The sequence below is a fragment of the Astyanax mexicanus genome, chromosome 21, assembly GCF_023375975.1.
Source record: "Astyanax mexicanus isolate ESR-SI-001 chromosome 21, AstMex3_surface, whole genome shotgun sequence".
Lineage (NCBI taxonomy): Eukaryota > Metazoa > Chordata > Actinopteri > Characiformes > Acestrorhamphidae > Astyanax > Astyanax mexicanus.
In genome coordinates, this window is record NC_064428.1 from 27,099,700 (window position 1) to 27,127,654 (window position 27,955).

The 27,955-nt window shown below is 38.0% G+C and overlaps 1 protein-coding gene across 1 annotated transcript; it reads right to left on the reverse strand.

Moving 5' to 3' along the window:
* Positions 1 to 27,763, reverse strand: mcoln1a (mucolipin TRP cation channel 1a). The gene is made up of 15 exons (XM_007253120.4): positions 27,510 to 27,763; positions 18,012 to 18,253; positions 15,968 to 16,132; positions 13,767 to 13,923; positions 12,044 to 12,125; positions 11,841 to 11,937; positions 11,333 to 11,432; positions 9,495 to 9,601; positions 8,405 to 8,554; positions 7,237 to 7,338; positions 6,570 to 6,692; positions 5,424 to 5,540; positions 5,163 to 5,252; positions 4,734 to 4,864; positions 1 to 3,452 (listed from the first exon to the last, which is right to left on the reverse strand). Exons 1-15 carry the CDS (start codon positions 27,550 to 27,552, stop codon positions 3,416 to 3,418), a joined length of 1,743 nt encoding a protein of 580 aa, XP_007253182.3. The 5' UTR covers positions 27,553 to 27,763; the 3' UTR covers positions 1 to 3,415.
* Between the last annotated feature and the right edge of the window lie 192 nt (positions 27,764 to 27,955).

Here is a 27,955-nt window from a genome sequence, read left to right on the forward strand (position 1 = left end):
CACTTTTGAAAAATCTGTATTGAACATGTACCAACATGGATGAATATACACATTAGCAAGACACATACAGTTAAAACTGTGAAAAACAGCCTTGTACAAAAAAAAAAAAAAAAAAAAAACGTTATTAACTGACTTAAAAAATCCTTTCGAATTCTTTGTGTTTAAATAGCCTCTTCCAGTAAAACGTTTAGTGGATATTGAACAAACTAGCCCATACACTAACCATAAGTGATAAGATGACACCATGGTCAAAACAAGCTGTACACTGTTGGAGAGAACATTATAAAATTGGTGCATATACCATAAAATAGGCTCTTTTATTTTTACAACTCTTCATTCAAGTATGTCTAATGTGTTTGACCTGGCCATGCAACTCTGTATGTGTGTGTGTGTGTGCATAACATTGTGAGCTTCTATAGCCCTTATACACTGACCTGGGACCAGTTTTCTTAGCAATAATATGGGTTTCTAAAATTGGTCCTATGTCAGTGATAAAGGTGCTGAAGAAATGGTCAGCTCTCTCAGAAACCGAAGAAATAATTGCAAAAGAAGCCTACTGATGTTTGTGCGTTTAAAATTCAGTACATACATGGAAAAAAACACAACATACAACAATAAATTAAAATTCTATACATAGTGATTATTTAGGACATAGACTTCAGTATAAGAAGGAAAAATAGTCAAGTGTTACATTACAACAACTGCTTTAGTTCATCTGAATCCATTCTTTTACACTCTCAGCATTAACCTTTCCAGAATGAGGAGAATTAGGCTATGAAATTTAAAAGGCAATTTAAATGCATTATTTCTGAGGTCTGTCAAGTCAAGTTGATGCACTGCATATGCACTGCGCTGGTCCACGAGGCAGAGAAAACTTCTAAAAACTACTTTAAAAAAAAGGCAAATGTGTTTACCCTCCAGAGATGCTCCTTCTAAATGTAGGTCAACCGCCGCCACGCATAATTAAAGTAGTTCTATTGTTGAAGATTCTACAGAACTGGAGCGCTGCACCCTGCTGAGCTAGTTTACTTACATCAAAAGCAGATCAGAACAAAAGAGAGATTGGTGAAATTGTCTATTGTCCAAAATGTACTGACTGTAACCTGAGCTACTGCAAGAGAACATCATCATTTAGCTTCCATAAATCTGTCCAGTCTATTCTGAAGTCATTAGCCTTGACTGTAGCATCTATTTTAGCAAAGTCTTTATGGCACCGTCTCACAGCCTGTAAAACAAGTCTTCACAAAAAGCATCACTAAACTAATCACATGCTGGTCCCTTCCTGCTGAAGTGGTGGTTCTCTATTCTCTATGGTGGTGGATCTATTCAGTTCACACTTTGCTCCTAAATCGATCTGAACGGTGGTTTTGAGTCATGGTCAAAGCCACGATGTAGACACCATTATTTTTACACTATACAGACAGACTGCTTTGGGCTGAAGGGACACTCATGAAGTTTTGCTCATCACAGATTTAGGATATACGTTTTTGAAGTTTCTTAAGCTAATCTCAAGTTACTGCATCTGTTGTAGCATAGTCATTCTTGCCCCATATGTTTGCTTTAAGCCTTAGAGAAGTCTTGATAACTTATAGTAGAAACCAATGGTTTCCAATCATTGCTTTACCTAGAAATGTATGTAATAGAAATATTTTGAACATTTCCCTATGTACAAGAAAACAATTTAATCACCTATATATATGTACTAATGCAGCAAATGAAAATAAGTCTAAAAAATAGCTGAAGTATCTGTTTAGTCCTTTAGACCAACAGAGAGTTATATTATGTTTTTTTTATGTCTGTAATTTGATTTTATAACATTTTGGAATCATTTTTTTCAAAGTATGATTTATCGCTACAGATGCAATAACTGGAGATCAGATTAAAGGAGAACTCCGGTGAGAAATTGACTTTAGGTGTAGTAAAACATGATAAAAGTCCCACCTACATTCTTACACAGCTTTCCGAAATCAAGCAATTTTATTCCGTTTTTCCAAACTACATAGAATGTGTTGTAATGGGGCATATTCTTGCCCCTGCAGATAAATCGTTTTTTACACCGTTATCCAGGCTCAAACTAGCTCCACATCTCTGTAATTATAAAAAAGGCATTAATAACTTTAAAAGTGCACAAGAAGTTTATTAAAAAAAAGACACTGTTTATAACCCGTAGTATTGATGTTGGAGCCTGGAAAGGCACAAACACAAACCTTTATCTTTTCCAACAGCATGTGCATTACATGCTTGTCATTCTATTGATCATGAATTTACTTTAAGATTGCGGTGCTCGGAGATGTAGGTTACGCTACAGGTTGTAAACAGTGTTTTTTAATAAACTTTTTGTGCACTTTAAGTTCTTAATGCCTCGTTTTAAATGTCAGGGCTGTCCGTGTGTGGAGCTTCTTGAGCCTGGATAACAGTGTAAAAAGCGATGTATCTGCAGGGGCAAGAATATGCCCTGTTTGGACAAACAGAAAAAAATAGCTGGATCTTGAAAAGCTGTTGAAGAACAGAAGTTGGCTATTTAACAAAAGTTAGTACTATTTATCATGTTTTTCTACATCCAAAGTCAAAGTCACACCGGAGTTCTCCTTTAACAAAAGGCAGAAGTAATTTCTTTCAGGCCTAGCAGTTGTCTAATTCACTTTAAATAGTGGTTCACTATCGAAAATGGATGTTATCTGTGTATGGCTGAGCCACCAACCACAACTTCCTCCCTCAATCAGCACATCAAATGGAAAGCAGTGGCAACATAAATATAGAACAATGTGGCTGGTGACTGTAGACTGCAGAAAATGTGCAAAGTCATCGTGGAGCAGGCGAGGAACAGTTCTCTCTTCCTTCTTCAGAATTCCTGAGGCAGGCACAACTCGGTACAACTTATTTAAAACAAGATGTAAAGGCTTTCAATTAGCAACATTAGATATATTGGTTACTATTAATATTTATCAATTAACATTAAAATCTGTTTAAACACAACATTAAAAACAATCAAAATGTCCAGTCACTTCCAGGACAAAGCATCTTCACGTGAAGAGAACAGTACAGACAGCACAGACAGCAGGATGATTTACCAACAGACAGCTACAGGACTTCTTCCTTCTTCTGCAAACCAATTTCATTTCTTTCCTCTTTTCTGTAGCAGTTTTGGCTATGTTGGTGTGTGCTTTGTGTAAACCGATAGGAAGAAAAATAATAAACCAGTCAGTTCAGGAGGAAAATGTCCTCTCTCCTTAAGTCCTTAAGCATGTAAAGACCCCCAGACTGTGTGCAGCTTTGTGTTTGTAGGAGTGAAAGTGTGTCAATTGTACCAGTCTAGACATTATTCACGGTTTGGTTGCCAACAATGAAGTTAGCAGCTCAAGTATGCTGCAGTTCCACGCGGTCACCAACAGATGGCGCCAGTGTAATTCTGGGACTAATTCACCAGCAGCACGTCCTCATAGGTGGTGGTCCTGTAGAGTATAGATAGACACAAAAGCACAAATTACAATAAACACATTTGTTTGGCACATATTAGTATATTAGCTAACATTAATGGAAAAGCATTATAAATATTTACGGCGGGAGTCAGGCGATATTTATTTTAAATTAAAAGATTTGTAAGTGAACAGAATATTTTTAATTAATGGTATCAGTGTCCTAGCACAACCATCCCTGCAACATCTAACAAATTAAAGGTCAAATTTTATCGTTTTTTTCATTTATTTTAAAATGCCTAGTTGTGGTCTCTAGTATGAATAAATGCCATGTGAGCTTTTTTTTGTAAAAAAAAAAAAAAATCTCCAGTGTTTCTGTATAAACCTGCTTTATTTCACTCAATTAGTAGTCTCTAAAGAAAGACAGGATTTCGGCTCATTGATATTCATACATGCAAATATATCACCTCTGATTGGCTAACAGCACTGCAGCAGAGAACGCAAACTGCCTTCGACCCACAGTCAATTTTACAGCTCTAAAACTCAAAGGACAAAATGTTTTACAAAATGAGATACATCCTTAGTTGTAAAGATATAGCACTGAGTGCTGGTTAAAGTTAACCCTTAAACTTTGCTGAGTGGCCCCACAGCCAAAAACATTATAAATGTTTATATATTATATATTATTTATATATAATATCATAGCTCAATGCTGGGAGCATTATTTATACCTCTTTAATCCATGCCTGGCATTAGGCATGGTTCCAATAAGGTTGTGCATCTTATTCATAAAGACCACTGGCTTAACTGTATGCTTTATATATACAGCTTTTGCAGAGACTCTGTAATGTAACAACTGGCACAAAAGGAAAAGTAAAAATAATTAAACTGTATGAGTGTAAGAATATTGGCAGTGACCATTACTAGCAATCTAAATAAAACAATGGGCAAAACTAGAAAAACAAATCTTATAGTCCCCTCTAGTTTAATCTCAGGCATAAAAGAACACTTTATCCAGAGTGGCTAAAGCTAAAGCATTACATAATTCAGATCCTGCTGAAGGAACTTTACACATTTAGCTAAGCTCTTTAACCAAACTCTAATTATTTGTCCTTAAAGCCAATCCTTCTTCACACAAACACACACACACTGCAAAAAATCCATCGGCAAAAACTAGACAAAATGTAAATATGTAAATTACATATATAGACAAAAAGTCTTATCAGAGAAGAAAATAAGATTTAATGCCTTAAATTTAGAAAATTACACTTGCTAAGATTTAGTTTTTCGCAGTACACAAACAGGCGTTTGGCTGACCTGTCGCAGCAGCAGAAGAAAGAGCACGGCGACGTCTCCAAGCCTCGGAACTTTCCAGAGCAGGGCGTGTCCTTGCACTCGGCAATGAAGGCGTGCAGGTCAGTGATGTGTATGGGCTCCTGAGTTTGGTGCTGTTCAAATAAAGAAGATAAAAAATTAAAAATAAATGTAAATAAATGAAAAAACACACTAAAAATGTGACAAACAGGAAAAATAACTTATAATTTCAAAAGCATAGGCATTTCAGTCTGCCTGAACTTCTTATAACAGATTAGCCGTACTGATTCCAGCTGACCACTTCCTTCCTTTGCTCCAAACAGTGGTTCACGGTACCTTTCACACCCTAGTTTTTCACTCCCTGTACTGACTGCGAGCACAACCAAACAACAACTAAAGAACATTTCCTATTTATCAGTCCTTCTAACTTACCTTGATGGTTTCATAAGCACCAGTAATAAGGGCGATGAAGAGTGACAGCACCATGTAGATGAACAGGGAGATGAATGTGTACAGATACACCTAAAGACAAAAACAATGGTTAGAAAAGCCTATGGAAAAAACATCAATACTTGGTGCAGAGAGGTGATTTAGAGAGTGTCTACACCTTAAAAGAACAACATGCACTTTTAGATTTTATTTGACCACATGAATCATTAAGGACCGACAAAAAAACACTAATATTTATCTCACCTGGCTGAACACCCACACCAGCGTGCTGCTCTCCTGCATGTCACTGAAGGTGACGAACATATCATCTCCGTTTATCAGAGAGAACAAACACTCCGAAACCATGGACAGAGAACGGAACTGGCAGGAAAGGAAGCCACATGAGGAACATTAATCAATAAAACCTCTGTATTATTCATTAATAGACAATGTCTACAGAATTCTGTTCAATAAAATAATGTGAGTAAATACAAACTAAATCTTTTGACACATTAGTTACATCAACCAGTAAATAAAATTTAGCTAGTCAATTAAACTAGACTTGAATGTAAACATCACCTAAGCAGAATCATTTAAACAATGTCTTGGAGTGGCCAAACAAAAGTTCTGATCAAGACACTACTGAGTTGCTGTGAGAGAACCGGAAACAAGATTCATCCATTTGCAGAGCCAGTGAACCAGCTGCAGTTCTAGACCAGCAGTTTCAGATCAAAAGTTCAGAGATTAAGAAAATACAACTGATTAAGTGTAATCCAATCTTAGTAAAAAAAAAAACTAACAAACAAAAAAAACAACGTATTTTCCCACATTTTAAACCAAGATTAAGAGTAGATGCTGTAAGGTAATTGTATCTACCGCATTTAAAGTGTAACAGAAAACACAGGGAAAATTGCTAACTTGTTACATACTGCACTTTAGGTGGAACAAAAAAAACTAGGAAAATTCAAATTTGTTAAATGTCACATTTAAGGTGAATCGGAAAACACAGGGAAAATGCCTGGTAGCTACCACATTTAAGGTGGGACAGTAAAGTAAGGAAAATGTAAGGTGTTAGCTGCTGCATTTAAAATGGAACGGAATACTAGAAGACAAAGTTTGGTTCTCAGCAACCACATTTAAGGTAGCACAGTAAAATAAAAATAAATAAATTGTATATTTGTTAGCTCACGCGTTTAAGGTGGGATAAAAAAAACTCTGGCAAAAATAAAAAGAATAATTGAATAATCAAGAGTTTTGTGAATATTACTTAATTTAAGAGAAAAATAAAAATTCAAAAGCAGAAAAATATAATATATTATATATAATAGAAAAATCTTTGGCAATAAATTAGCCTTTTCTCAGCACTGCATTAAGTCCACATGATATCAAAAGAGGGCTTGTACTTTATACCTTCACATGATATGGTCCCAAAACGATCCACCCACAGAAGCAGTAGCCCAAGTATATGGCTGCCACGCAGCAGCAGAAACGGATCACGTTAGGGAACGCTGCCCGCAACGTCACGATCAGGATCTGCAACAGAACTGTTTTAATAACTGCATAAACAAAATTAAAACAGCAAAACAACAACTTCATTCTAGAAAAAAAAAATGTTTGCATGTCTATTCGTTTGGTAAGAATGTAAAAAACGTGCAGGCTTTTGAATTTGTGCTCAATCTAGGAGTCATATCTAGATGATATCTAGAAACGTGCAAGCTTCATTTCAAGGATGCAGCAATGCATTTCATAACAAACAAAACCACAATGACTGTGCAAGAAGAAGAAGGGGAAATTGGAGAGCAATGATGCTTATAAAAAAAAACAGAACAAAAATAGATTTAGGCCATTTCATTACAGTGAAAAACCCTGTAGAAAACCTGTGTTTAGACAAATGTTTCACTTTGTATTTGTCCTTTGTTTGGCCAAATAAATTATTATTAATTTCAGTACATCACTAATGGAGTATGAGAAGACAATTAAACAGAAAAAGAAGCAGAATAAGAATATCAACCAATATCAGCCTAGTAACACCACAGAGAGAGAGGGTCTGAAAGTTGCTGTGTATTATAAAACTTACATTGTACTTCTGGAAGAAGCTGAGGTAGCGAATGACTCCCACCCAAACCAGCAGTGTTGATGTTCCCAACAAAATCCCACACACATCATATGATGCAATGTTCTGTGGGGGAAAGTCAGAGAAAGGAAAGCTACATTAGAATCAGAAAAACAATGAGTAAAAGCATTGCCTTATTGTCTTATTGATCAACAGTGATACAACAACAAACCATGGCCAATAGTACATATCATGACATATTATGACTGGCCTTACTATAACTCCAATGTGGGAATAGAATAGATGGGAGAATGAAAAAATAATGTCTGTAGAATTTAAGAACTGTATGTCCAATCTATCTAGTCCCCACTATCAGACCTTACTTGAACTCTGATAATTCACATTTCCTTGCCATGAGCATGCTGGTTAGTGTTCATCCTCACTTAAACAGGTGTGGGTGTATCCCATGACATTTTTCTTACCAGTGTAAAGGTGATATATTAACAAACAAAGCTACCTTTCTAGCAAAGAACACATTTTGGTGTTAAAAAGAAGCCTTTTGAAAGAGTGTGAAGAACCTTTATAGTAACTTATTTAAAAGCTAAAATAATTATTTTTTCATTAAAAAAAAATACTATTTATCAATAGAAATCACTAAATCTTACATGGTGGCATTGTAGGACATAAAATGCAGGACATAAAAAGAATTTCCCCCCGGGGATCATCAAGAATTTCCCCCCGGGGATCAATAAAGTATCTGTCTGTCTGTCTGTCTGTCTGTCTGTCTGTCTGTCTGTCTGTCTGTCTATCTATCTATCTATCTATCTATCTATCTATCTATCTATCTATCTATCTATCTATCTATCTATCTACCTTTTATAATAAGCCAGCAGTTAAAGAAAATGCTACATATTGCACCATTAAACCATATCATACAGATTTTACACAAATGCTTCTTTACAGAACCAAACATTTCTCCAGGTTAAGAGTTTAAATCAGGTTTTATATTGTAATTGGGGCGAATTACGCAAATACCTAATCCAGCATGAATAGGCCAATAAATCAAGAGAAAAGCGAATAAATCACATTACATAATCCCCTACTTTAAAAATAATGTCCAAGGTGATGTTGCCAAAGTCCTATTTTCCATATTAGAGATTTCTAATGAGGAGGTCAGCTGTGTCTGACAAACCTTTGACTCGATTCCAATCTTAATGAAGGAGCCAGTGATGGTGAGCAAGTCGCTGATGATGAGGAGGATGTACCAGCCATTGATGAACTCCATTCTGTCTCCCCAAGACACTTTACGATTCAGGGTGTCCTTAAAGAATTGCACAAACTCCTGCAATAGAGAAGACAAAAATGTGTATTACTATACAGCTCTGAAAAAAAGAGACTACTTTTCTTTAATTTTACCAAATTAAAAACCTCTTATCCAAAAGCAGTGTGTAAGACTGGTGGAGGAGAACATGCCAAGATGCATGAAAACTGTGATTTAAAACCAGGGTTATTCCAGGGTTTTATGTAACTTTTTTTTTTTTTTTTACACAGCTTTGCACAGCCTAGGAATGCATCCAACATTTGGATTGATTTGAAGGACGCAACTGATGTATCCTTCCTGATCATCCCTCGGTCATCCACTACTCCACTAAAAAACGGCATCACAAAAATGTTGGAAAACAATAGCACAGGTTGTGCAGCACAATTGCAAGAGGTGGGACATTTCTGGTCACATCACACAGCTTTGTTAGACTGTTCCATTAAAGTGACCAACAGGTAACTAAAAAGGTCCTAACAGGGACAAGTCCTACCTCAACTGCAGTCTAGGTTTTGGAAGGCAGTTAGAGAGAGAAAGTGAGCAAGAAGAGTTCTTATAGCTCTTTCAAAATCACTAGAGCAAACACCAGCCAGTAGTAGATGTGTTTCTTTTACATCAGGCATGCTTAAAAACTTTCTGGGGGATGCTTGAAAAGTGAATGTGTGCTGAGTTTGTGCTTATTGTGATTAATCTTAATTTTGCTGTGCTATATTTTGTTCTGTGTTACTGGATTGGACTGAATACTGGATTAAAGAATGTTCCAGAAAATTGCTTCATATTCTTTTCATATAATTTTTTTGGTGAATTCTGTCCATTCAAATATATGCACACACTCCTAACACTCCTTAAACTCTTAACATTATATTTTTCTCATTTCGTACATTATTCAAAAGTTTCTAGAACACTTTTGGAATTGAACTATAGTATGGTTCTTTGTTGAAGAACATGTATGTTGGTTTCTTACATGCTGAAGGAGGACTCCTCTAAAGATGGAGCGACCACACAGCAGCAGAGACAGTAAACACACCACCGCTACAGCCACATCAAACGTCACCCGAGCATAGTTCTCCGCTAAAGAGAGAGAGAAATAGAGATTATAGCAGTAGGATCTGAAGAAAGTCTTGTGGGGGAAAAAATGTGCATGTCACATGATGGGTTTAGGGATTAGAGACACAATGTACAAAATTATACGATTGAAGAAATTTGAAAAGAGAGGGAATGAAAAAAGAAATGAACACAATGCACAGTCACTCCGATTGCTGCAAAATCTGTCTGTCTGATTAGTTACTGAAACCTGCATCAAAAAGACGAAAAGGTTCTTCTCCCACTACCCGATAAAATGACTCCCCATAGGCGTCCCCTTTGGGTAGTGTACTTCTTGATGAAAGTTTGTTGACATGCCTATACGACGCACTCAACAACCCAGTTTGTCAAGTCAAGATACAGACTTTGAGACGGAGTTCATCCCTGAACTGAGAGAAACAGGATAACCATATTAATAAATTGGCTGTAATCTTTGTTGCTCACTAGCCAGCTAAAGTCATCTTTATCTGCAGTGGTGTCATAAATGAGAAACCTGGACTGCTATAGACCAGACATGCAACATTTACATTTAGCAATAAATCCAGGTTCTTTTTGTGTTCCGATGATGGTTGGGTTTGAGTTTGGAAGCCCAGTAGTAAGCGCTTCAAGCCTGCCTTTGCTGTGGATCAACACACTACCCCCAATGCTGGTGCAATAATCTGTAAACCATCGTTCACAACAATCAATTCTTTGCTCTTCTTATTGCAGTACTTCCAAAAGGTATTTTATAGCAGGAAAATGTTTGACCGCACACAGCAAGCTTTTCCCAGGAATCTCTTCACCAGATTGGGATGCCAGTTTTGGCAACATACAAGTGTACAAGATCTAAAGGCTGAGCTTCAACATCTGCTGGCAATTATGTGGGCATATCTAATCTTGTATCCAGGCTAGAGGCAACCTAACAGTCTACTAGAGTCTCCTTTCAGCTGTGCAGTTTTCCATAATAAACATATCTTTTCACTCTAATACTGTAATCACTTTCATATATCGTATTTTTTCGCACTATAAAGCGCACTTAAAATCCCTTTATTTTCCCAAAAACTGTCAGTGTGCCTTTTAATCTGGTGCACCCTATGTGTGAATTTTACCAGTCAGGTTGTAAGGAGCAGTAAAGCCACTCCACTTAAGTCAAGCGTTATACAGAAGTTTCAGTTTTGTTCTCCAGCACTGAGACTGGAGCAGTATTAGCATAAGCCACTAATCAAGAGCTAGCTCTTTGGCCATTCAGAGGTGAGTGCTTTCGGCCTCTAGCCTGCTGCTAACCCCGACTATCAATGCTGAAACAGCATTAGCATGAGCCGCTAACCACTAGCTCTGCTAGCTAATATTGCCCTGGCTTAGCGGAATACTTAGGGTTCCTCAGTGTAGTGCTATTGGGCGGCATTAGCCGCTAATCGCAGCAAGCGCTAGCGTTAAGCTGCTAAAGCTAATGCTGCTGACCCAGCCTTAGTGGAAATCTGGAAATCGAAGCCTACTGTAAATAAACGGAAGTGCTATACTCACCCAAATAAACAGTTTTCAGGAGAGAAATCTGTGTAGATTAACACCCAGTTCTTAACTTAGCTTTACAGGTCTCTCTACTGAATTAGAAGGAAAACATAGCGACACCCCTATTTCTTACTAGTGTTGCATGATGCGCCTTATAATCCAGGTATTATCATTACATTACAACAACTCCTTTATGGTGTGTTATTTTTTATATTATGTAAAAACTCTCACCATGGCCGGACACACTGGGGTCTTTGCATTCCTTGATCGCAACTTCATTATCCAGACTGATCTTCACCTTGCCGCTGTGAGCCTTGTTATCCAGCACTATCTGCTCAGACAGGCAGAAAACAACACAGCTAAAATCAGCTCTTAACAGTATAACAGCTGGCAGGTGAATGTAGGAGAACATCTGAGAACCGTGTGAATGGGACAGAGTAGTCTAGAGAAGTCTAGAGAAATGTGAATGAAGCAGAGCATTCTAGATAAATGTTTGTGGCACAGAGCATTCTAGAACAATGTGAATAGTGCAGAGCAGTCTAGTGAACTGGGGAAACATGTACTAGAGTAGTATGGTTAGTACAGAAATGTCTAGAACAAATCTGTGGTTTAGAGCAGTGTAAATTAAATATACCTCTATATAGTCACTGGGGAAGAGTAGATCAATAAATGTCTAAAGATCCCCCTGTAGGAATTGATGATTGACCTTTGTACAATGTGAAGTAAAGGCACAACTTACTGTGATGGTAAACGTGTAGCAGTCTGGTATCTCATTATTTATGATGGTCTGAAGATTTATAGCCTTCAGCTGAAACTGTATAGTCACATTGATGAGTCTGAAAAATCCCAGATTGCCAAAAAAAGAAGACACAAAAAAAGAGAGTAAAACATAAGTAACTCTCATTTTCACAATGTAGGAGGTTTTCTGGAACACAAACCTACTTGTGAAATTTGAGGGTAAAGTTTTTGTAGTCACTTCCTATGAATCCTGAAGGTGTATCGAGTGGAGTGACCCCCACACAATCTACAGAGAGAGAGAGAGGAAGAAAGACACTTATATAACATATTTACATACTACAGCTGTTAACCATTTCCTTTTTTGAAGTGTACCTACAAGTGGTTCTTCTATAGACATATTAAGGAATGTAACTTATAGCAGGGCTGCAAATGTTTTAGTTTAGAATGCTCTAACTACCGGTATATTAACTTTCTTTGGACACCAAATAAGAATAAACTATAAATAACTATAATTAAATGCAATACTATATTATGTTAAATTGTTTATTATCCTTTTTTTTTTACCTGATTCTACAAATGTTCAGGACCCCACAGTACCATGACAGAGCATGCATAATATGAATGGTAGGTCATTCTCAGCACTGTACTGACACTGGCCTGATAGTGTGTTAGAGCAGTGTTTCTCAACCAGGGTGCCGTCTGGCTTCATCGGGGGTGCCGTCAAAATATTGCGCCTCACGTGCATATTTCCTTTCCAGAGTCAGCTCGTGTCGGGGTTTGTCCCAATTCACAGGCAGCATACTTCGAAGGATGCGACCCACAGAGGCGGTGTATTACTGCGCAGCTGTGACGCAATCTGTCTTCGAATACAGCCTCCCCCACGCGATGCACGCGCTATTTTATTTCATATTCCGCCAGCAACACCCCTCGTTCTCACCTGAAGTACTGCGCCAGCACCCCCCCCCCGTTCTCACCTGAAGTACTGCGCCAGCACCCAACCCCCCCCCCCCCCCGTTCTCACCTGAAGTACTGCGCTAGCACCCCCTCCCCCCCGTTCTCACCTGAAGTACTGCGCCAGCACCCCCCCCCCGTTCTCACCTGAAGTACTGCGCCAGCACCCAACCCCCCCCCCCCCGTTTCTCACCTGAAGTACTGCGCCAGCACCACCCCCCCCGTTCTCACCTGAAGTACTGCGCCAGCACCCAACCCCCCCCCCCCGTTCTCACCTGAAGTACTGCGCTAGCACCCCCTCCCCCCCGTTCTCACCTGAAGTACTGCGCCAGCACCCCCCCCCCCGTTCTCACCTGAAGTACTGCGCCAGCACCCAACCACCCCCCCCCCCCCCCCCGTTTCTCACCTGAAGTACTGCGCCAGCACCACCCCCGCCACCCCCCCCGTAAACAGGGGTGCCTTGACATATCGCATATACTTAAAGGGTGTCGTGATAGAAAAAAGGTTGAGAAACGCTGTGTTAGAGTGTCTTGTGCTGGTAGGAATATATTAGACACAGCAGGGCTGCTCGAGTTTTTAAACACTTCAGTCTACCACCAGTGTCATGTTGGCAGTGTACTGTGGGTGCAGCAACAGATTCAGAGCTTCAGTTTCTTGAGTTTACATCTACAAGGTGGAGCAGCTTGGTAGGAGTGTTTAATAAAGAGAGGACAGTGAGTGGACACAGAGTTTAAAAACTCCAGCAGCACTGCTGCACTGTGTGTGATCCCAACACACTAACACACACTGCAATGCTGAGAATAAATAACCCACCACCCAAATAATAATAATAGCTGCTCTGTGGTGATCCTGCACATTAAAAAACAGTGTAAAATTCTGATAAAGTATGCACAGAAACAGATAGAGGACAACAGTCTGTAATTATAAATATAATAAGCTTCTTCTAAATGCTCAGAGGAGCTGAAAAATGGTTCACCTGTATTAATATGAGGGTCGATGCTGAAGGTGTCGTTGGCAGGGTCTATCCAGCCTCTTCTATAATACTGCTGGCAGAGCGACAGAGCACTGCCGTTCACTCCTACTCCATACACATACGCGTAGCGGCCCACGGTGGTCTCTGGCAAAGCTAGGTACTAATGAGGGACAGAAGAAGTAAAAGAGGAATTGATGAGATGATTTAAAAGGGGAGCAAAAGAAAGAACATGATGATCATACATGCTACACTAGAGCAGAACGATAAATTGTTTTTTAAACTGAAATCGCAATTTGACTGGACGCAATTTTTCAATCGCAGGAGCTGCCATTTGAATTAGCCAATAGCCTGCAGGTGTGTGTGAAGACGCAGCCTTCTCTTCCGGAGATGCATCACATTGTTGCAGCACATGTGCCGTGATGCCACTGCTTTTGTAGTTCGTAAAGTTCTGCGAATTGTAGTCTTTGGGGTCATAGTCACTCCCATGCAGATATTTTGCCCAAATCGTGCAGCGCTATGCTTTACAGAGTTCAAAACTATGCCCCCAGTGTCAGAAATCATGAAGCAAAGCTATTTTTGGGTAGTGAACATTTTAGTGCCACTGCCATTGTTGGATTGGTCATTTCAATAAATTGCCCACCATCTAGGGCACACATTGCTCCAATCATTGGCATCATGATGTGGGGAGCCATCGAACACGACCCAACGGCCAACCCCAAGCAGTGATCTCAAGTTAACACACTGCCTTTGCCAATCAAGCATTTATGGCACCAGCTGCAGAATCTCCAGGTGCAGAGGAAACATCTTCAACATCATCAAATGTACCACAGAATGCCATAAGCAACCTGTATGCCTCTATAACAAACCATACTAGAGGCTAGAGGATACCCAACAGGGTTGCCCGTTTCCAAATGTGCAGTTGTCTCTAACAAACACATCCTTTTGCTTTTGCTATTGCATGAAATACTGCTTATGATCACTGGTCAGCAGCAGTCAGCAGCAGTCATGCGACTTAACATCACATCTACTTCAGACGTTTTTCCCCAAATTGCAACCTAAGGACTATTCTGACTCATCACTGGCTAACTATGGCTTGCTTCACCATTACACAGACTTCCCCTTTTTCAGTGCTGATATCAGGCATCAGGTGCAAGAAAGTGCTAGTGGCTCTTTTAGCAGTTCCTCTACTGCTCTTTAAAATTTCTCGCAATGGGGCTCCGAGTGGTCCACCGTTGACGTAGCTTGCCATTAGCTAATTACCAGAGCCCTGAGAGAGCACAATTGGCCTTGCTCTCTCTGGTGGGTAGAGGGCGCTCTCTTCCCACATCAGTCTGAAGGATGATGTCGATCAGCCCAAGGCATCTGTGAGCTGATGTATCAGAACCGAGTCGCTGCGCTTTCTTCCGAGCTTGCTGTGATGCTACTCGTCAATGACATATCAGCAGCATTTCAAAAAGAGGCGGTGGCTGACTTTACATGCATCAGAGGAGGCATGTGCTAGTCTTCACCCTCCTGGTGTTGGGGCATCATTACTGATAGATTGAGTCCTAATGAGTGGCTTTGTTAATTGTCCTTATAAATGGGATAAAAATTTGAAACAATACAAATAAATAAAAAACATTCTAGCAATAACAATGCAGTACACAGACTCTTGAGCAGTGCAGGCATTACAGTCAGTCACTCTTTAGATGCAGTCGCATCCACATGATCACAAGCACATTTACAGTATATCACAAGACTTTTACATGACTAACAATATAGCACTGGTTACATATACATACTGGTCATATAGATGCTGTATAAGTCACAAGAACTGTGTTTTGCAGTAGGGAGTATTTCCCTCTCAACAGCCATTTCCAAGCATTACAAAGGGCTTCAAAAACAGCTGATGCTACACTACATGGACAAAAGTATTGGCACACTTACTTATTTGTTGTTTGTTCTAAAATCAATGGTATTTATTCAGCTTTTGTTGGGAGTATCTGTCTGTACAGTCTAGTGAAAGCAAAGGAAATTCACCCATATTGTTTTAAAACTCAGCATGCTCTTTCCACAAGAGGGGATTAAAACCCTTCCAGACTGCCCTACAAAAAGGCCCTCAGAGGCCATTTAGTGAGAGATCACTGTGAATTAAAAATATGGCTCTGTGTTTCTAGCTTGCAACTTATTCTTTTGTTTGGGGTTGCACTTAAGTACCCGTTTACCTGCTCTACTGCATAGTAGATGCTGTCGTAGACATCACTCTGTGTGTACACTGCCAGCGCGTCACTTTCCCCATCATAGCCTTTGAGGAACAGATGTTTAAAGGAGGCTGTGTTCTCTTCTTTAAATGTCACAACCATCTGGTTACTCAGACCAAACAGCACCAGCTAGACAGATAGAGAGAAAGGAGAGGAAGCAATCAGTTGTTGCTGTACAAGACATACAAAACTACTATACAGTACATGTCCTGTCATTTTTCATACTATCAGAGTCATGGTTAAGCAATAGAGAACAGACACAATGGTAACATGACGAAGACCGCAAAACTGAAACAGTCATTTTGCACTGACAAACCAAAAGTCATTGGACAGAAACTAGTATAGCCTTCTATGATTTATTTCTGGTACACTCATGACACTTTGGATCAAGGAATGCTAAGTGTCTGCACAACTTCAAAAAAGAATGTCTCGTCTATTAGGCACCCACCATTAGGCCTCACTCAAACTCTTGATAATTTGCATCAGCTTGTCTTGAGCACGGCAGCCAGTGTCCAGCCTTGCTCACAAGATAACACCTCACAATGTACACAGGTGTGGACCTTCCCAAACTTCATGAACAATCATGATTTTACATGATGTTATTCCATGACTTTTGACATGTCATTGTATTTCCATTAGCATTATGTTGAAGAATAGACCAATGATTTAAGTAAGTTAGTGCTAAAAAAAAAAAAAAAATATATATATATATATATATATATATATATATATATATATATATATATATATATATATCATTTTTAGTAAAACAAAAGATTAATGTTAGAATATTAATAGCTCATATTTACCTAACTTCTCAAAGTAATAATGCTAATCTCAGATCAGGTAAAGCATTTTACATAATAACAGATGATTTAGACAAATAATTTAGACTTCAGAGAACTAATCCAGGATCAGTACTTTTATACAGAAATACTTCATAATTCCAATAAGTCCAACAAGTCCAATGTGTCCAGTGCTTGGCCTGCATACTGACCTGTTTTCATAGCAAAATAGGTGTACCAGTAAAACTCGTAAACTTAGAGAGTAAGGAACTTGTCCTAGTTCACTTATGTACGTATGACTTTTATAGTCATTTGAGTGCTATTTCCCTGTCATTAAATCTAAAGTTTACAAGTTTAGGGTATGCTGGACCTTAACCCACTTCTCTTTTGTACTACTAGCCCTTGTTTTCAAGTGTAACCCTTTCCATTGGAACAGAGTTGCAAGGGCAAGGAGTGTATAATATATATATAAATATTTCTGTTGCACTATTTAAGGTGTAATGGGAAAGTTAGTTAGCTACCAATTTTTATGCTCATTATGAGGAAAATAGCAATACAGCTTTGAAACCACACATTAAACTATGGTAATATAGTGTTTGTCATTTATAACAAGCAAAACAGTCCAAGTTGTGGGTTTCTTGGGGCTCAGGGCATTTTTGGACTTATAAAACCTGCATTATGTCTCCTGGTCAAGATGGATTAAAAGATGGGAAAATCCTAGAAGAAATTCCTCCTGTACACTGAAGCTGAAACTGAAGGCTGGGTGTCATTGGACCTTCTTACAGAACAATGATCAGAAGCATACATCAAAGTCCTAGAAGGCATGGTTTCAGAAGAAGTCCTGAAAGATTCTGCATGTGCTGTTACAACCACATGACAAGAACCTTATAGAAAAACTTCGTTGTATTAGTGAATATTAGTGAACTAGAGGCAATTTTCCTTGAGAAAAGAGCTGAGATTTTCAAACAATGCAGCCAGAAGCTGGAGTCTGCCCATGGATTTCATTTATATCAGGCCATAGCAGCAAATGGGTGCTCTAGAAAGTACTAAAGATGCTTTTCTCTAAAGATGCTTTGGTGTTGAAATGGGAGAAACCACATGATATATTAGTAACAAGTGTTATCTATTTAAATGTTCTTGTTTTGTTGGTTTATGGTTTATAACAGCTGCCAGTTTGTAAAGAATGAACTTTAACAGGTTTGAACTTCAGTCCACTCTCATACCTGTACAGTGACTATAATGATCTTCACAAGCTGTAGGAACAGTTTGAATGGTTTCCGGCCTTTTGCATGGAACTTGTCACAGGGGCTCATGAAGAAATATTTCAGTTTCCGGCGCAACGCTTCCTCCTCCTGCTCCACGGTCACCCAGGATCCCATTGTCGGGGACAACCTGGAGTTGCCATGATCGTTGTTACACTCATGGGATCCATAGTGAGTCACAGGGGACAGCAGCCGATCTCTTTCTGGAAGGATAAAAAAAAAAAAAAAAAAAGAGAGAGTCACAATCTTATAAATAAAGAATACAAGTAAGACAAGATATCTGCACACAGTTCTGATTTTACCTTCATTACCACGCCACAACAACCGTATCAGGATGAACCCATCAGACGGTGTGTTTGTCATACTTGACTTATGACACATCCTTCCTTCTTCTTTACCAGTTTTAGGACAAAGAACTGTAACAACTTTGTAATTTCGCTAATAATGAAGAAGTCAGTATGAGCCATGTTCAAATAATCCCATTCTAACTGGTCGGCATCAATTTTTTTAAAACAAAATGTTAGTAGGGATTATCTGAATAACATTCTGTATCAATTTACTACCCTTACACAAACTGACTGTGACAGCTGAAAGATATAAGCTGTATGATGCTGTGCAATATACTTTAGCTATAGAATTTGTTGATTACCAAAAGACTGGCTGCCTTTCTCTGTGTAACTTTTTTACTCATTTTTTTACTTGAGTAGCACTACTAGGGTAAAAGTATTACTAAACTTAGGTAATGAGGTAAATTTAAGCAGCCCTGCTGAGGTAAATTTACAATTAAAATAGCAATACTCAAAGCAAATTAACTGGAAAAGTGCTGCTTACTAAATTAAGGATTAGAATAGACTGCTAAAAAAGCATTAAAATTACATTGTGCTTAGCTGGTATGTCTGCGGGGTTACTAAAAAAAACATATATATTAAATATTTGTATAAATTGTAGTTTTGTTATTCCTTTTTTTATTCAATGATGGTAAATTTCATTTTGTTCTGTTTTAGCCAAACATTTTCATTTTCATTAAACCCATATTGTTAGCCACGTTATTTTGGATGAAGAACTCTTAACATTTCCAGTCCAACTACTCTTGAGAGGCAGACAGCAAATACCGAACATTACTGACAAACATTCTGCTGCATGAAGCATTAGTGGAGTAGGTGAGGCAGAATGATGAGAATTTGTGTCTGTAAGTAAAGTTTATTTGTTCTGGGAGAAATGGAGTACTGGTAAATAGACAGAGAGCACACCATCTGTCTAAATAGGCCTGTTTAAACATTATGGCCAGGTAAAAATAGCAAAAACAAAGCATGGAAAAAAAAGAGTGATGGCAATGTACCTGCGAAAATGATACATTGTGCTCATGTCAATGATCAGGAAACAACATATGTTCCATGAAAAGGGTGACAAAGTGCTCTAGCACCATTCTGAAGGTGGCAATTAAAAACATGCCCTGTCTCTCCCCAACTGTGCAAGCTCTCTATATATGTCAAAAAAAGGTTACCATGTTGTACACATTTTCCAGAATTGCATAGATTTTGGATTGCTAGTCCCCCAAATCCGCTGGTCAAATCTAGGTAACACCATAGATCAATATATCAGCTGAATGTGGACCAAAGTGCATTTAAACCACTCCATCTGCTGGACACTGAACCTAAAGGTCCCTAAAGCCCCCAATCAAAATGTTCTACTTAAAGTAACTTCTTTCTACCTGTGTCTTCTAATGAAGTATGTGATTAAAAAAAAAAAAAAAACATCACGATAGGTTAGAGAAATCATTTCTAGCCTTCTGGTCCATTAGTATATTAACCCACTGAATCCTAGGTTTGTCCTCAGGGTTAAATGTTAGGAACAAAAAACTTATGTTAAAACTATTGATGACAAGAGTGAAGTGAGGCTTACATACAAAGTCAATAAAAAGGTCATAAGGCTAAAAAGTGATGACCAAAACATACCATATAAACCAATGACTTTTTTGAGTTTGAAATTATATTTTGACTACTAACAGTGTCTTTTATTTTGTAGGCCCTAATATAATCTAAATAAGCATATTATGTAAAGCACAGTCTATAAACTAAGGTTGTGCAACAGGGTAAAAACAGAATATCACAATACTTTAAGGCATTTTAATGATAGATCAACTTTAGGGTGAAGTTAAATAAATGTATTAAAAAATAAATTAACTAAAAAAAATAAACTAAAATAAAATCCAAGTACAGGCTGGGAGAGCTCAAGGGAATTATGTTACTAAGCTATGTTCTCCAAACTATAGCTCACAAGATCTCAAATATTTTCTTTAAAAATGGAGAATCTAGTCACTTTTCCTGTACTTATGTTCACCTGCACCCGCATACGTTCACTTAAACTGAAGTAGTGTTGGAGGAGTAACACTTCGCTATGGCTCATTGAGGGTAAATTATTGTGCTAGTCTACAGTGGCACCTTTGGGCGAAAAAAAGGCAGTTAAAAGCATTTCAGATTTCAGCTTGAAGGTGAAATAAATCACGACAAGTCACTAAAAAAAGTGAGCCCAAAGAGAAAACACCTGCAGGCACGTGTGATCAATGGCTGGAGCGATAGTTCTTAGCATGGCTCATTAAAGGCGAAATAAATCACAGCCCGAGCTCGACGTAAGAGTGGTCGAACTGGTCAAGAACCAAAAAAGGAAGTGAAAAAGAAAGAAAGAGGAAAGGAAAATAAAAACAAAGCAAGCGAGACTAAAGGTTGATGGAAAGGCCGACTGTGGAGAATGTGTCTATGAGGCGCTTTTATGGCTTTGGTAAGGTAAAGCAGTTTGCACTGACCATGTGTCCAGTTCCCAAGTCCACTTGACTCAGCAGATCATGTGGCCATTTTTTTAAAGCTTTTGCACTCTTAAAATGAAAGAGCTACTAAGGGTTATTGGAGCGACGCTATAGAAGAATCACTTTTGTTATGAATGTAAAAGTATTGAGATACTTGTTTATTCATGGTTTCCACTAAAAACAACATAATAATAAGTGTATCCTGCTTTTACTGGTTTTCCACTAAATTAATGAGGTCTGGATGTCCATATACCCCATCTCAACAGAAACTGTATGTGTGTGTGTCAAAAATAGGTGCAATTTAATGTAGAGGTGTCTACACAGCTTATCTGTATCACATAATTGCTATATTCAAATAACTAGCATTAAATCGGCGCTATTGTCTTAATGTGACACAAATTTTCCAGGGCTGTGGGGCTTTACAGGGTTTTTTTTTTCCAGGGCTTTTCAAACCCTATAAGTAATTTGCATACGTTGTGCAAGATACATTTTTGTTTCTGCTTGTCAGTCAACTTTAGGCGACTTGACTTGAAGATGATGGTGCCCAAAGGATTACCTGAAGGTACTTTATGTATAAGCAGTGTTTGTTAAACTACCTGTGCACTTTCAAAGTTCTCACAGTGCCTCATTGTACATGTCAGGGCCTCAGAATTTTACCAATTAAATGTGGATCAACTTTGTGATTTCTTTGCATGGGCAAATTCTATGCCCCCATCACTAGCATTGTTAGTCTGTTGAGAGCGTCACCTAAAAGCTCTGCATTTTAGAATGCTGGGGGTAAATGAATGTGGGCTACTCAACAAAAGTTCGTACTCATAATCATGTTTCATTAAACCCCAAGTCCATTTCACACTGAATTTTGCCTTTAAACCAAGCTAGGTGAAACTAGCCTAAAGAAATCAGCTTTATGGAAAAGACTGAGAGACTCACTTCCTTTTTGTAATCAGAACGATCATCTGCAACTTTTCTCTCACGTTTTTTGAATGATATCTTGGCATGAAACATATCGTGTCAACAGGCTAAAATATTTGTCTGGACACTGTCCGACCGATTCTGATCTTGAAGTGTGTCATACAGGATGCAGGTGTATTTAGGCTGCTGCTCCTGAGCCACCATGACGAAAACAGTGATAGAGACAATCAAACAAGGTAAAATAAGTAAAAGAATCTCATCCGTCCTGCTGAAAGCGTCTGCAGACGCTAGTACACACGCTTCAGCTGTCTAGAAAGATGCAGGTACAATCAGTGTAATCAGAAGGCTAGTCTCTATATTGGCGACAGAGGACAAAATTCAGATTCAGGCCTCAACGTGTCTTATGTTAAGGGATGCATTTTTGACATTTATAAAAAAATATATATATAATAATAATAATAAAATAATAATAATAATAAAATAATAATAATAATAATAATAACTATTATTTTTTTTTAAAAAGCACAATTGGCCTTGCTGTCTCTGTGTGGGTAGATGGAGCTCTTTCACATCATCACTCCTAGGGTAACGTTGGTCAGCTCAGAGCGTCTTTGAGCTCTTGTGCTTGAGTTGCTGCGCTTTCCTCAGAGTGCGATGTGATGCTACTCGGTAATGCTGCATCAGCAGCAGTTTGAAAAGAGGCGGTGGCTGACTTTACATGTGTCGGAGGAGGCCTGTGCTAGTCTTCCCCTTACTTGTGTTATGGCATCACCAGTAATGGGGAATACACAGATGACTAGCAGCTGAATGTATGGGAGAATTGGCCTAGCTAAATTGGGAGAAAAATTGGAGAAACTTTATGCTAAAAAGGAAAAGAAAGTGGTAAGACTCTGTCCTTCAAAATGGGCTGAAATGGCATGCTAACGTAAGTGAAAATAAAACACCTTCTGCACATTTTAATTTACAATTACCGGTACTGTTTATGCTGTAGTTGTGCTTTAGATTTGCAAAAACGCATAGATCCTAGGGGTGGGAATCTTTTACTATCTCACGATTCGATTCGATTCCGATTTTGGGGGCCACGATTCGATTCAAAATCGATTTTTGATTCAAAACGATTTGATTTATAAAAATTTATTGAAAACTTATTGAAAAAAAAGCCTCCAAAATATACACTGGTCCTGGAGAAGGTAATGTGTTACAAAAACAATAAAATGTGCAGGAATGTGGGTCTTCAGTGACAGAGGAATCACTGGGATATCACAATGACGTTAATGAACAATAAATAAATAATAAATAACACTGCTTTATTACCAGGCTACTAGCGGTGGTGTGTAGGTGACGCTGCTGGGCTGATGTGATGATAGCAGTGGAGCGCTAAAGTTCAGGAGCAGCTGCTGATTAACTAGTTAATTTTAGGCCGTTGTATTTCTTCAGAAAGGGGGCAGGAGGTGGAGAAATTAATTCATATTGTCCATTCCTTAATTCCTCTGTGATGGGGAGCTGAAATTAGCTCTGATTAGCTTATTGTTATTTTTCCGTTCCGCCTTAAATGCTGCAGCCCGCTGCCACCTGTAGCGTTATTTAAGGTGGAACTGGAAAGTTAGCTAGTTAGCTAGCTAACAGAAACTGAAACTAACTACTAGCGATCTTTTTTATGCTTGTTATGAAGCATTCTGCCATAAAACATTAAAACTACACGTTAATCTAAGGTAATATAGTGCTTGTTCTGCCATCTTACCGGTGATTCTCATACACCTACGCTCTGTGTGGGTCTGACGGTAAGTTCAAACTGCAGCGGCCACGGTCGCTTTGGGCAGTGGGAGGCGGAGCGAAAAACGCTTCGTGCCGCTGCAGTGTGAACTTACCGTGAGGGGTAGGGCCAAGGGAAGAAATGGGATTGGACCTTAGAATCGATTTTGGGACATTTTAAATCGATTCTGAATCGTAGTAAATGAGAATCAAGATTCTTATGTGAATCGATTTTTTGGCACACCTCTAATAGATCCTGTAACAGTTTTAGGCTCTAAATCTTATTTTTTACTTAGAAAATCAAGAAAAAATAACATTCTTCAAACTGCACATTTGAAGAGTAAACACAACACATTATTCACTCTATACAGTGTTAAATATTTACTGCCTACCAATAAAATATACTGACTGTATTTGTAATTACACAGACATGCCAAAAGTCATTGAATAGCATAATGAATAGCTAGTTAAACAAGCACTTCATGTTTGTAGACATTCACAGCTTTTTCTGCAAACTTTAAATAGCCCAGATCACATGTCCATGCTGAGATGAGAAAATAAAATATTCCAAGATGGAAGACTTGGAGTTTCCATTTGTCACAAAGGTGCATAAGCATGAGATTTAGGGCTGTTTAATGTGTCAAAAAATAGATTACTTTTATGATATTTATTGTAACAGTCTGACAGGCTAAAAAATAGTTTCTAACAAATATTATGAACTATTAAATTACTGCTCAATATTTATCCTATATATGTATATATTTTGTGAAATAGTTATACATATATAAAAGTGTAAAAACACACTAATATATCTATAAAAACTTAGGACAAAAGTTCTCTATATTCAATCAAAGTACAACAATGCTCTCCAGTAGGCTGTCTAATAGCAATCTTTACTTTACTAAGCTATTCAAATACTACAAATAATACAATATTGTTTATTGATATTGTTTTGAACGCCGTTCGACTGTGCTATTCTTCTCTAGAAATAGCTTATTAGCATTGAGATTCATATCTAGGAAACTGGCCTAACGGGTAGTGAATTATTCAGAGGTCATACGGCAGAGCCAATTCACCACTTTACTGATCAGTTTTCTGTCTATCAACTGATATCCAATAACGAAGCAGTTTTTAAACAATCCCGGATGGATAGAAACCCTAAACGAGCATACAACACAACACAACACAATCAGTATGAAATTAAATATGATGTAACTGTGGTTCAAAGTAGTTTGCTTGTCTGGTGACCCTTAAACATCTGTAAATATATATGGTGCATCACAAAAATGCCATGTATTATAATATAATATAATTCTGACCTCAGACAGCCCAAGGCAACACACACACACAAAAAAGTGGCTGTGTGCTGTGTAGTGAGCATAGTACTTTAATTGAAGCCATGGGGTCAGTGAGCAAGCCAGACAAAAAAAAAAAAAAAACAAAAAAAAAACAAAAGAATCATTCAGTGGGATTTGCATGTCATATAATGTAGGCCAAGTTGAACAGCTTAGAGGGTTAAATCGCATTAGCAGAGACTGCACTCGTTGACTGCACTCAAAGATTTTTCTCCAAAAAAGTAAAATTCAAATGGGTTCTATTTAGCAACAACGGTTACATTGCTGTTACACTTTGAAGTTCAGACTGACCACTGGCTAGGCTGGCATGGCTGGACCGTGTTATTAGATGACTCTGCAACATAATGCCAACACTATGAGACACTAGTTTTTATCTAGACATAATCACACTTACTAGCAAATATCTTACGTCAAGTGTTTTTCTGCATACCTCAGACATTTTGAAATCCAAAGCAAAATACCTTCTACAGTAGGGATGCACCGATACCACTTTTTTCCCCTCCGGTACCAATACCAGATTTTCAAATGTCTGCAAACTGCAAATTGGTTAATATGATGCAACTATTATATCGATACAATCAGTAGAAAAGCCTTTGTTGTATAGAATCATGCACTGACAGAGCTGGGCGATATTATATTATGATTTTTTGTCTTGTCAGTACAAATCCAAACAAGCAACAAAATAATAATTTAAAAAATCCCACTCCAAACTAACAAAGAGCACTGCAATATACATCTCTGCGTATATACACATATGAAATAATTGAACAGTCAGCAATCTGAAAGGAGACAGGTAAAGTAAAAACAGTTAGGTCTTCTCTTTCAGAAACAAATTTTAAGATTTTGATTCTGTAAATAGAAATGCAATGGTTCCCAGACCCTCACAAAATTTGTCTGATCTGTGGTTAAGGTAGTGAGTCAATCTCTCGAGAGCAGAAATCTGTGTTATCCACATGTGAACTGTGGGGACCTGGGAATTAACCACCTCCACAAGATTCCATTTTAGCAAGAAATAAGAGAATAGTCAACAAAGATTTGGTGTTAAGAAACTGTCCTGAGTGCAACTGAGAAGACAGAAGGAAGGAGTCAGCAAGAATTGTTTACCAGGGACCTCACGGATTACAGAGTAAAGTCTGGATAAGTGTACATTTGTGTTTTTTTATACAGTGTCTGGCAATATTCTCTGGAGGTGAACAGGTGTATAAAAAGTTAGACAATTTTTAAAGTTCAGTTCATGTATAGAGATTGAAGTATGTTTAACAGATCTTGTCCCAATCTGCAGGATTAAATGTCATTTCCAGATCCTGCTCCCGTAACAGCTTCAAAGAGTCTTGGGAGACTTGGCCAAAACTACTGTTTTCCAGCTCTGAAATGTCCATGCGAATCTTGCCTTCTTGTCACAACATGATATTTAAAGAAAGGTTTAAACTATACATACTATATTCTTTAAATATATAAGCAATTCTCAATAATTATGTTTAGTTCTTACTTAACAACTTCCTTTTTTTATTTGTAAACAGACAGCAGTATTTAAAGTGATACTAAAGCTACTGTTTTACTTTTTATTTAAAACTTTTTGTGTAGATAAATAGTATACAGCACCCTTCAACAGTACATGTAACAGTTTTTATATAAAACACATTGTTTTTGTCAATATATATTTTTTTATTAATGATTAGCTTCACATCATCCAATTAAACAGGATTTTACTACTAAAACAATCAAACTAACAAGAAAAGTAATTAAATGTTGGGTTAGGCTTTTACAGCTCTAGAAAAAAATAAGAGACCACTTAAACCTCTGGAATATAATCAAGAGGAAGATTGATGATTGCAAGCCATCAAACCAAACTGAACTGCTTGATTGCTTGAAGTTATCCAAAAGCAGTGTGTAAGACTGGTGAAGAAGAACAGGTCAAGATGCATGAAAACTGTGATTAAAAAACAGGGTTATTCCACCAAATATTGATTTCTGAACTTTATGAATATGAACTTGTTTTCTTTGCATTATTTGAGGTCTGAAAGCTCTGCATATTTTTTGTTATTTCAGCCATTTCTCATTTTCCACAAATAAATGCTCTAAATGACAATATTTTAATGTGGAATTTGGGAGAAATGTCTGTAGTTTATAGAATAAAACAACAATGTTAATTTTACTAAAATATATACATATAAATAGCAAAACCGAAGTGGTCTCTTAATTGTTCCATAGCTGTAAGTTATATCTACACCTCTACTTTAGTGAATAAGTATTTATAGTGGTCGACTGGTTACATTTATAGAATTGCTGTTGGCCAGTTAGCATAGTTAACCTAACCAAGTTAGGTTAACTAAGGCTAGTTGAGCTAACATGGCTAGTTAAATAGTTAGCAAACTAACTAGCTAGGTTAGCTAACCAAGGTTAGCTACTATTGTGTTATTTGTTGTTGTACAGTCTGCAGTTTACAGTAAACCCTGACTCATTAAAATTCTCTTCCTTGTTCTTCTTTCTCGCCTTGAGCAGAGTATTAAAATATGCCCTAGAATAAAAAACTGAAACCCTAGTTAGCTATCATGCTAACTGTCCGCTTCAGTGCGAGTTTTAAAGTCCAGTAAACTCGTCTCCACAGTACCGCGGTTAATTTAGAGAAGCGCTTACCGTAGGAATCCTGAATGACATGATTTTTGTCAACCGCGGCCATGTTGACAACTCCGTGAGGCAAGTATCCGTCATAAAAAGCAAGTTTAGGTCACGACACATTAAAATCAAGCAGAACATAAATGTATCTGACCAAAAAAAAAACACAACAGTTAGGTCTGCGACAGTAGCGAGCTAGCTATTACCCCGGCTGTCTCTCAGCACTCTGCCCCCTGCCACTACTGTAGCATCTCCCTCCTAACCGCGGTCATGTGACCAAACCACGTGACGCGGCCTCTCTCTCCCTCTTCACTATCTAACTCTAACTCTGTCTATCTCTCTCTTCTCTCTCTCTCTAGTAGGGTTGGGTAGGTATCTCTTGCCTGCCATATTCTAAAGCAGCTGGCACTTTACCTGGCACATACTAAAGCAGCTGGAACTTTACCTGGCACATACTAAAGCAAAAG

What these genes read in the sequence shown, in the direction of transcription:
- mcoln1a (XM_007253120.4), bottom strand. Translation starts at nt 27,552, where the DNA reads ATGGCCGCGGTTGACAAAAATCATGTCATTCAGGATTCCTACG. An exon ending in TTTACCCTCAAATTTCACAA is followed by an intron (nt 11,938 to 12,043) that starts GTAGGTTTGTGT and finishes GGGATTTTTCAG; the next exon opens with ACTCATCAATGTGACTATAC. An exon ending in TGGGACCATATCATGTGAAG is followed by an intron (nt 5,541 to 6,569) that starts GTATAAAGTACA and finishes CTTTCCTGCCAG; the next exon opens with TTCCGTTCTCTGTCCATGGT.